At 43.5% G+C, this 13,980-nt stretch overlaps 1 protein-coding gene across 2 annotated transcripts in view; it reads left to right on the top strand.

Annotated features, from left to right (window-relative positions):
* Positions 1–13,980, top strand: part of BBS1 (Bardet-Biedl syndrome 1) — a 34,543-nt gene that overhangs the window by 5,617 nt on the left and 14,946 nt on the right. For both annotated transcript variants that reach the window (XM_070766795.1, XM_070766796.1), the window contains exons 7-11: positions 458–530; positions 2,642–2,773; positions 4,727–4,833; positions 8,581–8,701; positions 11,352–11,510. In XM_070766795.1, the coding sequence (XP_070622896.1) occupies positions 458–530; positions 2,642–2,773; positions 4,727–4,833; positions 8,581–8,701; positions 11,352–11,510 (592 nt within the window). The remainder of the gene's footprint in view (positions 1–457; positions 531–2,641; positions 2,774–4,726; positions 4,834–8,580; positions 8,702–11,351; positions 11,511–13,980) is intronic.

Raw genomic sequence — 13,980 nt, 5'->3', positions numbered from 1 at the left:
TCGCAAAAACACGGAAGTCCGGAGATGGGGTTTCTCATGGAGGGGAGCCTCAGGGGAATCCCAGCAGCATAAAAACGGGCGCCTTGGCTGGCAAAAGGGGTGAGTTTTGGGCTTGCATGCATTAATTGCTTTTCCATTGATTCCTATGGGAAACATTGTTTCGTCTTACAAACTTTTCACCTTACAAACCTCGTCCCGGAACCAATTAAGTTCGTAAGACAAGGTATAACAGTATAACAAATCTAATATTAAAAACATCTAAAAAAGCCAACATTAAAACCATACAACAGAATCATACCATGCATAAACTGCTGGACGGTTGTAAGTGTAGACAAAAAAAATCCCGAGCATAAGTCACTTTTGTCAGCGTTGTCGTAACTTCGAGTGGTCACTAAATCAACTGTTGTCAATGGAGGACTAGTTGTATTACCCTCACTGCCTTTTCTCTGCTCTATAGGTTCCTGACCCTTGACCTCCCTGAGATGGAATCCTTTGTGAACCAGCATAAGTTCCAGCCCATCAAACGTCAGGTCCGTACTCCTGCATCTAATAGCAGAGTTCATTTAGTGAACGTTTGAAGTTACAACGGCATTGAAAAAGATACAAGAGTGTTTTGGAACAAACGGTTGGATAATAGAGGGATAATAGAGGGAGAAATTAGGAACCGGGAAATTAGGAACCGGGAAAGCATTATTATGTACCCAAAGGGGGGTAAAAACTTGGGGGCGTTTTATACACTGAATGTAGCTCCAACAGCCACCTCCCACCCTGTGGCCTCTGCCTCCCAGCAATTTACCTCCTTGCAGCAAACAGAATGGAGCCCTGTTAAGCCAAGCATCTGATTATCATCTTCCCGACCTTCATCTGATTAAGGCTGCAGGTGGAGGCTAAAACTGAAAGCGAAACTAAAGCTGCAAGGAGGCAAATTGCTGGGAGTTAGAGACAGAGGCAGAATTTTATTTTCTTGTGCTGATCAAATGGCTGAATCTGGATGCAAGGGGGTAAGTCAACTATAAATGTCTACCGAATGTTCAAATTCTTAGACATTTTTTAAAGACTGCTTTATTGTTGTTCGAGACAACTGACCAAAATGAAGAAGCTTATAAAAATAAATGCTTGATCTGAAGAGGCTATTGTATCTTCTTTTAAATAGCAGAGAATAACCAGAAAGCCACATCGATTTTAACAGCATCTATACAAGTATAGTCTGAAATGTAACAGTATTACCGTAGTATTTAGTATTAAAATAAAACAGCTGAATTAAATCCTGACTTAGTCATGTTTGCAGTAGATCTATTTAAATAATTGGGAGGAGTTAGTGCGATTATGTTTAAGAAAACTTTCTGGCATTGATATACAGTAGTCCCTCACCTATCGCTGGTGTTACGTTCCAGACCCGGCCGCGATAGGTGAAATCCGCGATGGGGAATTTATTGACTGATAGTACTTATTTAACTATTTATATTGTAATTGTTTGGTAAGTTTTCATTGTTTTAAGTGTTTATAAACCCTTCCCACACAGTATTTATTTTAGATACAGTATTTAAATACAGTATTTACAATTTTAGATATATATATTTTTTGAAAAACCTGCCGATCAAGTTCGGCGGGCTGTTTAAATCAGCCGATCGACTTCCTCAGAAACCCGCGATGAAGTGAAGCCGCAGTAGGTGAAGCGCGGTATAGCGAGGGACTACTGTACTGCCATAATCCTCGGAGAGGGGCGGCATAGAAATCCAATAAATAAATAAATAATGCACATTTCTCCAATTCTTTGCTATTTCTATGGATCAGGCACAGAAATACACAGCAAACAGTGCATAGCATCTGTGCTGTTTGCTGTTTAGCAAATTTCTGGGAGGCAGAATTTTGTCCCCTTGTTTTCCTCCCCCGAAACTAAGGTGCGTCTTATACTCTGAAAAATACGGCAAGCAAAATGATCCAAACGGTACACTGTTCACTAAGCATGTATGTATGTATGTATGTATGTATGTATGTATGTAATGTGAAAATGTATAAATAAACCCTTAAAAAATAATAGATTTTTTTTAAAAAGGTGACTTACAACTGTTTTTCATAGTTAACAACTTTTGCAGCATCCCCATGATCGTGTGATCAAAAATCCTGCAGTTTGTCAACTAATTCATATTTATGACATACCTGGGGTTGTGTGACCCCAGTTTGTGACCTTTTGACAAGCAAAGTCAGCGGGGAATGTGGAGTCCCTTAGCCTTTTCATTATTAGATTGTTAGTCTCAAGTGTTCGATTGCTGTAGCACTTGAGACTTTCAAGAAGAGATGGGACTGCCATTTGTCTGGGGTGGTATAGGGTTCCTGCTTGAGGAGGAGGTTGGACTAGATGACCTACAAGGTCCCTTCCAACTCTAGAAAGTAAGTAAATAAGTAAGTAAGTAAGCAAGCAAGCAAGCAAACAAACAAATTACTACTTTAGCAAGTGTGGTGATTCACTCAACAACTGTGGCAAGAAAAGCCATTAAGCAGAACTCACTTAGCAAATGCGCGGCTTAACAATGGAAATATCGAGCTCTATTGTAACCATATGTCAAGGACTACCTATTAATTCTGCTGGCTGGTTAATGGAATAAAGTGCCTTTTTTCGTTTTTCCCGGGTGTTTATCAGACGGTGATCACCTGTATGGCCACTCTGAAAAAAAACCGGGTGGAAGAGGACGCGATCAGCTGCTTGGTGGTCGGGACGGAGAACAGGGAAATCCTGATTCTGGATCCCGAAGCCTTCACCATCTTGTCCAAAGTGAGGCTCCATTCCTGAATTTTTTTATTCCCCCCCGCCTTTGTAATATGGTATGCTCTCCTTCTTTCTCAAACATATTCCCCCTGCTATTCAATATCTACATGTGAGTGACATAGGGGAAGGTTTGGTAGGGAAGGTTTGCCTATTTGCCGATGACTCTAAAGTGTGCAATAGGGTTGATATTCCTGGAGGCGTCTGTAATATGGTAAATTTTATTATTAATCAGGTAAATGATTTAGCTTTACTAGATAAATGGTCAAAGCAATGGAAACTGCAGTTTAATGTTTCCAAATGTAAAATAATGCACTTGGGGAAAAGGAATCCTCAATCTGAGTATTGTATCGCCAGTTCTGTGTTAGCAAATACTTCAGAAGAAAAGGATTTAGGGGTAGTGATTTCTGACAGTCTCAAAATGGGTTAACAGTGCAGTCAGGCGGTAGGGAAAGCAAGTAGGATGCTTGGCTGCATGGCTAGAGGTATAACAAGCAGGAAGAGGGAGATTATGATCCCGCTATATAGAATGCTGGTGAGACCACATTTGGAATCCTGTGTTCAGTTCTGGAGACCTCACCTACAAAAAGATATTGACAAAATTGAACGGGTCCAAAGACAGGCTACAAGAATGGTGGAAGGTCTTAAGCATAAAACGTATCAGGAAAGACTTCATGAACTCAATCTGTGTAGTCTGGAGGACAGAAGGAAAAGGGGGGACATGATCGAAACATTTAAATATATTAAAGGGTTCAATAAGGTCCAGGAGGGAAGTGTTTTTAATAGGAAAGTGAACACAAGAACAAGGGGACACAATCTGAAGTTAGTTGGGGGAAAGATCAAAAGCAACGTGAGAAAATATTATTTTACTGAAAGAATAGTAGATCCTTGGAACAAACTTCCAGCAGACGTGGTAGATAAATCCACAGTAACTGAATTTAAACATGCCTGGGATAAACATATATCCATCCTAAGATAAAATACAGGAAATAGTATAAGGGCAGACTAGATGGACCAGGAGGTCTTTTTCTGCCGTCAGACTTCTATGTCTCTATGTTTCTCCGAAGACTCGGGGCGGCTCACAGAATAGATACAAACATAAGCATGTAGCACAAATCTAATAATTGAAAATACAGTCCAATCACACCATACATTACATTTATTGGTCAGAGGGGCAAGGTGTAATTGCCCCAGGCCTGGCGACATAGATGGGTCTTGAGACTCTTGCGGAAGGCGAGGAGTGTGGGGGCAGTGTGAATCTCTGGGGGGGGGGAGCTGATTCCAGAAGGCCGCCAAAATAAAAAAAAATCCCCAAAAAATATCAAAATTTGTTTTTGAAAAAATGGAGCAGCACCAACCGAACCAATTCTGTGATGTCATTAGGGGGTGTCACTATTTTAAATATTTCATTTATTCAATTTTTTAATGCCGCCCTTCTCCTTAGACTCAGGGCGGCTTACAACATGTTAGCCATAGCACTTTTTTTAACAGAGCCAGCCTATTGCCCCCGCAATCCGGGTCCTCATTTGACCCACCTTGGAAGGATGGAAGGTTGAGTCAACCTTGAGCCGGTGATGAGATTTGAACCGCTGACCTACCGATCTACAGTCAGCTTCAGTGGCCTGCAGTACAGGACTCTACCTCGGCTCTACCAGTTTGTTTTAACCAGTAGGAACCCACCTCTGGTGTGGGCATATGCGTGCACAGGCCATTTTTGGCACCCGAGCCCAAAAAAAGTTCGCCATCACTGCGATATTGTGTCAACCCAACAGGCCACGTTAAAGAGAGAAAAAAACAACAACGCTAATCCAGTTTAACAGGCGGAGCAAAGTTAACCACGCCAGGCAAAAATAACCTGGTTGGATGTTGTGTGTGAATTCGGCTATCGCGTCCTATCCTCCCTTCCAGGTTTTGTGGACAGAGGTCCAACAAAGAGTTCAGGATTCTCTTTTTCTCTGGTAGGTGGCCATACCAAGTGTGCCCGCCTTTCTGGACGTCACAGGCCAGTTTGACGTGGAATACTACCTCACCGTGGCGTGTCGGAACGGTAGCATTTACATCCTCCGCAGGTACATCATTCCTCCAGCTGCGAAGAGGCTGTTCTGGAGCAGACAGTGGGTGAAGCACCTTCAAGCCTCGGTGATATCAGCCGCTTCCCAGAGCATCCCATAATAAAATATGATATTTTAGAAAAGTCACAACTGGGGCAAGGTGGCCGTATTGTGAGAAATTTGTGACACAGTGGGAAAAGACTGTGCGTCCTCCTTGATCCACAGCTCACATTAGAGAACCATCTTTCGGCTGTGGTGAGGGGGGCGTTTGCCCAGGTTCGCCTGGTGCACCAGTTGCGGCCCTATCTGGACCGGGACTCACTGCTCACAGTCACTCATGCCCTCATCACCTCGAGGCTCAACTACTGTAACGCTCTCTACATGGGGCTACCTTTGAAGAGTGTTCGGAAACTTCAGATCGTGCAGAATGCAGCTGCGAGAGCAATCATGGGCTTCCCTAGGTATGCCCATTTCACACCAACACTCCGCAGTCTGCATTGGTTGCCGATCAGTTTCCGGTCACATTTCAAAGTGTTGGTTATGACCTATAAAGCCCCTCATGGCATCGGACCAGAATATCTCCGGGATCGCCTTCTGCCGCACGAATCCCAGTGACCGATTAGGTCCCACAGAGTGGGCCTTCTCCGGGTCCCGTCGACTAAACAATGTCGTTTGGCGGGTCCCAGGGGAAGAGCCTTCTCTGTGGTGGCCCCGACCCTCTGGAACCAGCTCGCCCCTGAGATTAGGATTGCCCCCACCCTCCTTGCCTTTCATAAACTCCTTAAAACCCACCTCTGCCGTCAGGCATGGGGGAACTGAGATAACTTCCCCAGGCCTATATTGTTTATGTATGGTATGTTGTGTGCATGTTTTTTTAAATTATGGGTTTTTAGTTTTAATTATTAGATTTGTATTCTACATTGTTTTTTCTATTACTGTTGTGAGCCGCCCCGAGTCTACGGAGATAGATAGATAGATAGATAGATAGATAGATAGATAGATAGATAGATAGATAGATAAATAAAATAAGAACGGAAGGGAAAGGAGACAATAAATCAGAGTTCCATGACCTTGAAGATAGGTGGACTTCAAACTCCAGAATTCTCTAGCCAGCCATGGAGTCCTGGGAGTTGAAGTCCACCAGTCATAAATAATAATAATAATAATAATAATAATAATAATAATAATAATAATAATAATTTATTAGATTTGTATGCCGCCCCTCTCCGAAGACTCATGTTAAAACATGTTGGCTGGGGAATCCTGAGAGTTAAAGTTCACACATTAAAGCAGATGTGAATAAGACATGGTGTGAATGGTATTTATTTTTTCTTTCCTTCCTGGAATTTAAAGAGAAGTAAATTTGGAAATCTCTTTTGTTAAGGGCAGCTATGATAACATGAGGGTTTAAAAAGCAGGAATGAGTTAAGTAAGGATTCAAGAAATGAACTGAAGCACAACGGCAGGGTTTTGAAAAACAGCAAATAGCCAAGAGAAATTTAGATAGCTAATAGCACTTTGAACTCAAATGAAGGCGAAGAATAACATCTGAAATCCGGATGATAGTACAGTGATCCCTCTATTATCGCGAGGGTTCCGTTCCAAGACCCCTCGCGATAATCGATTTTTCGCGATGTAGGGTTGCGGAAGTAAAAACACCATCTGCGCATGCGCGCCCTTTTTTTCTATGGCCGCGCATGCGTAGATGGTGGCGTTTGCGTTCCCCGCCGCCCACGCAAAGGGGAAACCCAATTCGGCTCCTCGCTGCTGCTGCGCTACCGAGCAGATCAGCTGCTGGGCAGCCGAAGGAACCTTCCCTGGGTCTTCCCGGCCGCCCACGCAAAGGGGAAACCCCGGCTCCTCGCTGATGCCCGCCGCTCGCCCGCCCGCCAGCAAGAGGGGGAAGACCCAAGGAAGGTTCCTTCAGCCGCCCAGCAGCTGATCTGCTCGGTAGCGCAGCAGCAGCGAGCAGACGAAGATCGGGGTTTCCCAGCCGCCCACGCAAAGGGGAAACCCCGGCTCCTCGCTGATGCCCCCGCTCGCCCACCCGCCGCCCGCCAGCAAGAGGGGGAGAGATAGAGAAAGAGAGAGAAGGAAAGAAAGAGATGAGAGAGGGAGGAAGGGAGTGTGAGAGAGGAAGAAGCAAGATAGAGAAAGAGAGAGAGAAAGAAAGATGAGAAAGGAAGGAAGAGAGTGACGTCATCGGGTGGAAAAATCGCGATATAGCGTTTCGCAAAGATCGAGATCGCGAAACTCGAGGGATCACTGTATTTGAAAAGGAGGTAACAAAGAAATAAATAAAAATTTATGCAAAGCAACATGTCGAATAAAAGAATTGAAAAATTAATACTATGTGAAAGAAGTAAAATTCTCTGAGCGAACACCTAAAAAGTGGGGACACTTTCCTTTCCCAAATGTTGTATGTGTATGTTTCTGTGTATTTTTTTTTCTTTTTTTATGTTATATTTGAAAAGAAAAGAAAAAAAGAAAAGGAGGTAGCACAGGATGAATGATATGTACCAAAATAAATTGGATAATTAGGAAAATTGGATTAAGAAATTGGCATTTGATATTATATTGTATTTTAATTCGAGGGATGTGAATTTGAATTAAGGTGTGGAAAAACAATAAAAATGTATGCCCCCCCCCCCCCCCAAAAAAAAGCATGGTGCTGGAGAATTCTGGGAGCTGAAGTCCAGACATCTTAAAGCATGCCGGCTTGGGAATTCTGGGAGTCGAATGTTAGAATAGCATTTTGGAGAAGATACATAGCCCAACCAGCCAACCACAGACCAAGATTGAAGTTTTGAATAAATGCAACATAGCAGGAATTCTTGAGAAAACATTTTACTTCTTCCTAGCAAAAACTATTCTGTCCATTTACATTAGATAGATAGATAGATAGATAGATAGATAGATAGATAGATAGATAGATAGATAGATAGATAGATAGGATTTGTATGCCGCCCCTCTCCGCAGACTCGGGGCGGCTAACAACAGCAATAAAACAGCATATAATAATAATCCAATGCTAAAACAGTTAAAAACCCTTATTATAAAACCAAACATACATACAGACATACCATGCATAAAATTGTAAAGGCCTAGGGGGAAAGGAATATCTCAATTTCCCCATGCTTGGCGGCAGAGGTGGATTTTAAGAAGCTTACGAAAGGCGAGGAGGGTGGGGGCAATTCTAATCTCTGGGGGGAGTTGGTTCCAGAGGGCCGGGGCCGCCACAGAGAAGGCTCTTCCCCTGGGTCCCGCCAAGCGACATTGTTTGGTTGACGGGACCCGGAGAAGACCCACTCTGTGGGACCTAACTGGTCGCTGGGATAACTATAACTATCTTACCAGTACAATATAGACAACAAGCCACCCACAATTCACAACAAGCCGCCTACAACAAGCCACCCACCACAAGCCACACCCATGCAAAGGTGCATTACATTATTATGCATGTATCCATCAATCAGGTTGTAGCACATTCTGTAGATTCACAGTCTTTACTTGCTACAATCATTGCATGAATTATAATCCTTCTTCCTACATTGGGATATTAGGTCAAGTCAGTAGTAATCCTGACATTGAAGTCCACCCATTTTAAAGCCTGCTGGCTGGGGAATTCTGGGACTTGAAGTCCACAGTGTTTGGATATATATATATATATTTTGCATTTTCTGCCCCATTGGAACCATGTCCCCTGTTCCATCCATGTCTCCGGGCTTAATTTTTTTCCTGTTTTATTATTTTTTCCCCACACAGGGACTCCAAGCGGCCCAAACACTGCATCGAACTCAGCTCCCAGGCTGCGGGCTTGGTTCGAGTCCAGAAGAACATCATGGTAGCTTGTTCAGATGAGACGCTGCGAGGCTACAACCAGAAGGTTAGGGGCAGTGAGTTGTAGCCATGGACAAGTTGTTGCTCCCAAATTGTGTGTTTACACAGATTTTAACAACTCCCTTAATCCCGGGCACCGTGTGAAAAGCGAACCTAAATCTGCCATCAGAACGTAGCTGGAGTTTGTAACAGCTAGATGGGCTTTTAATTTTATTTTTATCCAAACAAATTAAAATACACAAAGTTTAAATTAAAAGGAACGCCCACAAAGAATGCAAAACAAAAGCATTAAAAAGGAGACATGTAGAAACATAGAAACATAGAAGACTGACTGCAGAAAAAGACCTCCTGGTCCATCTAGTCTGCCCTTATACTATTTCCTGTATTTTATCTTAGGATGTATATATGTTTATCCCAGGCATGTTTAAATTCAGTGACTGTGGATTTACCTACCACGTCTGCTTGAAGTTTGTTCCAAGCATCTACTCCTCTTTCAGTCAAATAATATTTTCTCACGTTGCTTCTGATCTTTTTCCCAACTAACCTCAGATTGTGTCCCCTTGTTCTCGTGTTCACTTTCCTATTAAAAACACTTCCCTCCTGAACCTTACTCAACCCTTTAACATATTTAAATGTTTCAATCGTGTCCCCCCTTTTCCTTCTGTCCTCCAGACTATACAGATTGAGTTCATGAAGTCTACTACTGAAAGAGTAGTAGATCCTTGGAACAAACTTCCAGCACACATGGTAGATAAATCCACAGTAACTGAATTTAAACATGCCTGGGATAAACATAGATCCACCCTAAGATAAAATACAGAAAATAGTATAAGGGCAGACTAGATGGACCATGAGGTCTTTTTCTGCCGTCAGACTTCTATGTTTCTATGTTTCCTGATACGTTTTATGCTTAAGACCTTCCACCATTCTTGTAGCCCGTCTTTGGACCCGTTCAATTTTATCAATATTTATGTATTTATTTATTTATTTATTACTTAGATTTGTATGCCGCCCCTCTCCGAAGACTCGGGGCGGCTCACAACATGTAGAAACAAATCATGGGTAATCAGACAAGTTTAAAATGTTTAAATATTAAAAACCCCATATGCTAACAGACATACACACAGACATACCATGCATAAATTAAACGTGCCCAGGGGGAGATGTTTCAGTTCCCCCATGCCTGACGGCAAAGGTGGGTTTTAAGGAGTTTACGGAAGGCAGGAAGAGCAGGGGCAGTCCTAATCTCCGGGGGGAGTTGGTTCCAGAGGGCCGGTGCCGCCACAGAGAAGGCTCTTCCCCTGGGTCCCGCCAGACGACATTGTTTAGTTGACGGAACCCGGAGAAGGCCCACTCTGTGGTACCTAATCGGTCGCTGGGATTCGTGCGGCAGGAGGCGGTCTCGGAGATATTCTGGTCCGATGCCATGAAGGGCTTTTTCTTTTTGTAGGTGAGGTCGCGAGAACTGAACACAGTATTCCAAATGTGGTCTCACCAGCATTCTATATAGCGGGATCACATAGGCAAAAACATATACATATATTGTGTTCCTGAGTTAAATAGTGATAGTTGTATTACAGCAATAATCGTTCACACACACACACTTTGCAAAACAGGCTAACAATTTATAAATTGTACACCTCTGTTTGTACATGCATGGGGAGGAGGGAGAATGGATTAACCGAAAGCAGGGAATGGCTTTATGACTTGCTATAAAATTGAGTCCAGTCGTGCAGTGAGTGGCTCAAATTATGACTGCAGCTCATTTAACCGATGTCTCACTTTTAATGACAACAGAAATCCAGAGCTCTGTTATAGTGGTGATGAAATCCAAAGACGGGCTACAAGAATGGTGGAAGGTCTTAAGCATAAAACATATCAGGAAAGACTTCACGGACTCAATCTGTATAGTCTGAAGGACAGAAGGAAAAGGGGGGACATGATCGAAACATTTAAATATGTTAAAGGGTTAAATAAGGTCCAGGAGGGAAGTGTTTTTAATAGGAAAGTGAACACAAGAACAAGGGGACACAATCTGAAGTTAGTTGGGGGAAAGATCAAAAGCAACATGAGAAAACATTATTTTACTGAAAGAGTAGTAGATCCTTGGAACAAACTTCCAGCAGACGTGATAGATAAATCCACAGTAACTGAATTCAAACATGCCTGGGATAAACATAGATCTATCCTAAGATTAAAATACAGAAAATAGTATAAGGGCAGACTAGATTGATCAAGGTTGACTCAGCCTTCCATCCTTCCGAGGTGGGTAAAATGAGGACCCGGATTGTGGGGGCAATATGCCGGCTCTGTTAAAAAGTGCCATTGCTAACATGTTGTAAGCCACCCTGAGTCTAAGGAGAAGGGCGGCATAAAAATTGAATAAATAAATAGATAAATAGATAGATAGATAGATAGATAGATAGATAGATAGATAGATAGATAGATAGATAGATAGATAGATAGATAGATAGATAGATGGACCATGAGGTCTTTTTCTGCTCTCAGACTTCTATGTTTCTATATTCTTCTGCAATGCCTTGAACAATCCTGAGGGGGGCAGCATTGCTCTGCTCAAACTCCTCCAGCAAAGGAAGGACTACGGTATCTAGAGTAGTTAGAAAGGGATCTTGGAGGTCATCTAGACCCTATGATTTTTCTCACACACACACACCCTCCCTATCTTCTTGTACCAGGGAAAGAAACTCTGGGCTGTGACGTTGTCAGCAACCCCCATCACTTTGGGCCTCATGGACGAGAGATTGCAAAGTTTCCAGGCTGTGTTGGTGTCGCTGGCCAACAGGGAAATTCATGTCTACCGGGATAAAAACCTCGTCAACGTCATCCCGGTGCCGGTAAGCTTCCAAGCTTCGGGAATGTTTGTGGAAATCCCGTCAAGCTAACGCTAATCTCCACTTCCTCCTCCCGTCCCTTTTTTTAACTTCACGTTTCTCTTGCCACTTACCTCCCAGAGACCTATAAGAGCACACAGAGTTGGCCTCCTCCAGGTCCCGTCAGCTAAACAATGCCGGGAAAGGCCTTCTCTGTGGCTGCCCCGGCTTGATGGAATCAACTGGGTGAGATCATCCAAGGGCATGGGGTGAGGTATCACCAGTACGCTGATGATACCCAGCTTTACATCTCCACCCCATGTCCAGTCAACGAAGCAGTGGATGTGATGTGCCGGTGTCTGGAGGCTGTTGGGGCCTGGATGGGTGTCAACAGACTCAAACTCAACCCGGATAAGACGGAGTGGCTGTGGGTTTTGCCTCCCAAGGACAATTCCATCCGTCCGTCCATCACCCTGGGGGGGGAATTATTGACCCCCCTCGGAGAGGGTCCGCAACTTGGGCGTCCTCCTCGATCCACAGCTCACATTAGAGAACCATCTTTCAGCTGTGGCGAGGGGGGCGTTTGCCCAGGTTCGCCTGGTGCACCAGTTGTGGCCCTATCTGGACCGGGAGTCACTGCTCACAGTCACTCATGCCCTCATCACCTCGAGGCTCGACTACTGTAACGCTCTCTACATGGGGCTACCTTTGAAAAGTGTTCGGAAACTCCAGATCGTGCAGAATGCAGCTGCGAGAGCAGTCATGGGCCTACCTAGGTATGCCCATGTTTCACCATCACTCCGCAGTCTGCATTGGTTGCCGATCAATTTCCGGTCACAATTCAAAGTGTTGGTTATGACCTTTAAAGCCCTTCATGGCATTGGACCAGAATATCTCTGAGACCGCCTTCTGCCGCACGAATCCCAGCGACCGATTAGGTCCCACAGAGTGGGCCTTCTCCGGGTCCCGTCAACTAAACAATGTCGGTTGGCGGGTCCCAGGGGAAGACCCTTCTCTGTGGCGGCCCCGGCCCTCTGGAACCAACTCGCCCCAGAGATTAGAACTGCCCCTACTCTCCTTGCCTTCTGTAAGCTCCTTAAAACCCACCTTTGTTGTCAGGCATGGGTGAACTGAGACATCTCCCCCGGGCATGTACAATTTATGCATGGTATGTTTGTATGTATGTTTGTTTAGTAAATGGGGTTTTTAAATATTTTAAACTACAATTTAGATTTGTTATGAATTGTTTTGTTTTGCTGTGAGCTGCCCCGAGTCTGCGGAGAGGGGCGGCATACAAATCTAAATAATAAATAAATAAATAAACTCCCCCGCCCAAGATCCGTATGGCCCCCACCTGCTGGCTTTTCATAAAGTCACAAAGACCTGGCTATGCTGGCAGGCTTGAGGACCCTAAACTAACTACAGTGGTACTTCTACTTAAGAACTTAATTCCTTCCGTGACCAGGTTCTTAAGTAGAAAAGTTTGTAAGCAGAAGCAATTTTTCCCATAGGAATCAATGTAAAAACAAATAATGCATGCAAAGTTATTAGGAAAGAAATAAAAGCTCGGAATTTGGGTGGGAAGAGGAGGCAGAAGAAGAGGAGGAGGAGAGTCGCTGCCGAAGGAAGAAGGGGATCCAAAACTTTGACTGTGCCAGAGAGAGAAACCCAGGTGGAATGGCAGGAAACCGGCCGGTCCTTCATGCCGCTCTCAAATTTCCTGATAATTTTTTCCGGGCTCAGGTTCTTAAATAGAAAATGGTTTTTAAGAAGAGGCAAAAAATCTTGAACATCCGGTTATCTTGAAAAGTTCTTAAATAGAGGCGTTCTTAAGTAGAGGTACCACTGTACTAGCTTGTCCAAGTGTATGAATTGATATGAATGAGTAGTACGCGTGCGGCTGAACAGTTTTAATTAGGGTTTAAGAAATTCATTCGTTTTTGTCTCGACTTCGTTTGATTGTTATTGTTACTTGTAATTTACACTGTGGTGAGCTGCCCTGAGTCCTTCGGGCATAGAAGTCAAACTAATAAATAAATGAATGAATGAATGAATGAATGAATGAATGAATGAATGAATAAATAAAATAATAATAATAATATTTTTTTTACAAACGTATCAATGCATGAACAGCGTGATACCCGAGTGTCATACATTTTGATACCGTTTCCCTCAAAATAAGATCTCCCCTGATAATAAGCCCAATCAGGCATTTGAGTGCGTGGCAATAAGGCCAAGTGCTTATTGCAGGGTTCAACAAATATAAGACAGGGTCTTATTTTCAGGGCAAACACAGTAAATAGATGATGGAGGGATGGATGGGAGGGAGGGAGAGAGAGATACCCTATTTTTCTCAAAATAAGACTTTCACTGATAATAAACCCAATTGGGCTTTTGAGTGCATGGCAATAAGGCCAAGTGCTTATTGCAGGGTTCAACAAATATAAGACAGGGTCTTATTTTTAGGGAAACACGGTAAATAGATGATGGAGGG

This window comes from Erythrolamprus reginae, chromosome 13 (genome assembly GCF_031021105.1).
Source record: "Erythrolamprus reginae isolate rEryReg1 chromosome 13, rEryReg1.hap1, whole genome shotgun sequence".
Lineage (NCBI taxonomy): Eukaryota > Metazoa > Chordata > Lepidosauria > Squamata > Dipsadidae > Erythrolamprus > Erythrolamprus reginae.
Note: the sequence above shows the minus strand (reverse complement) of the source record. Positions and strands in the feature narration are given on the sequence as shown.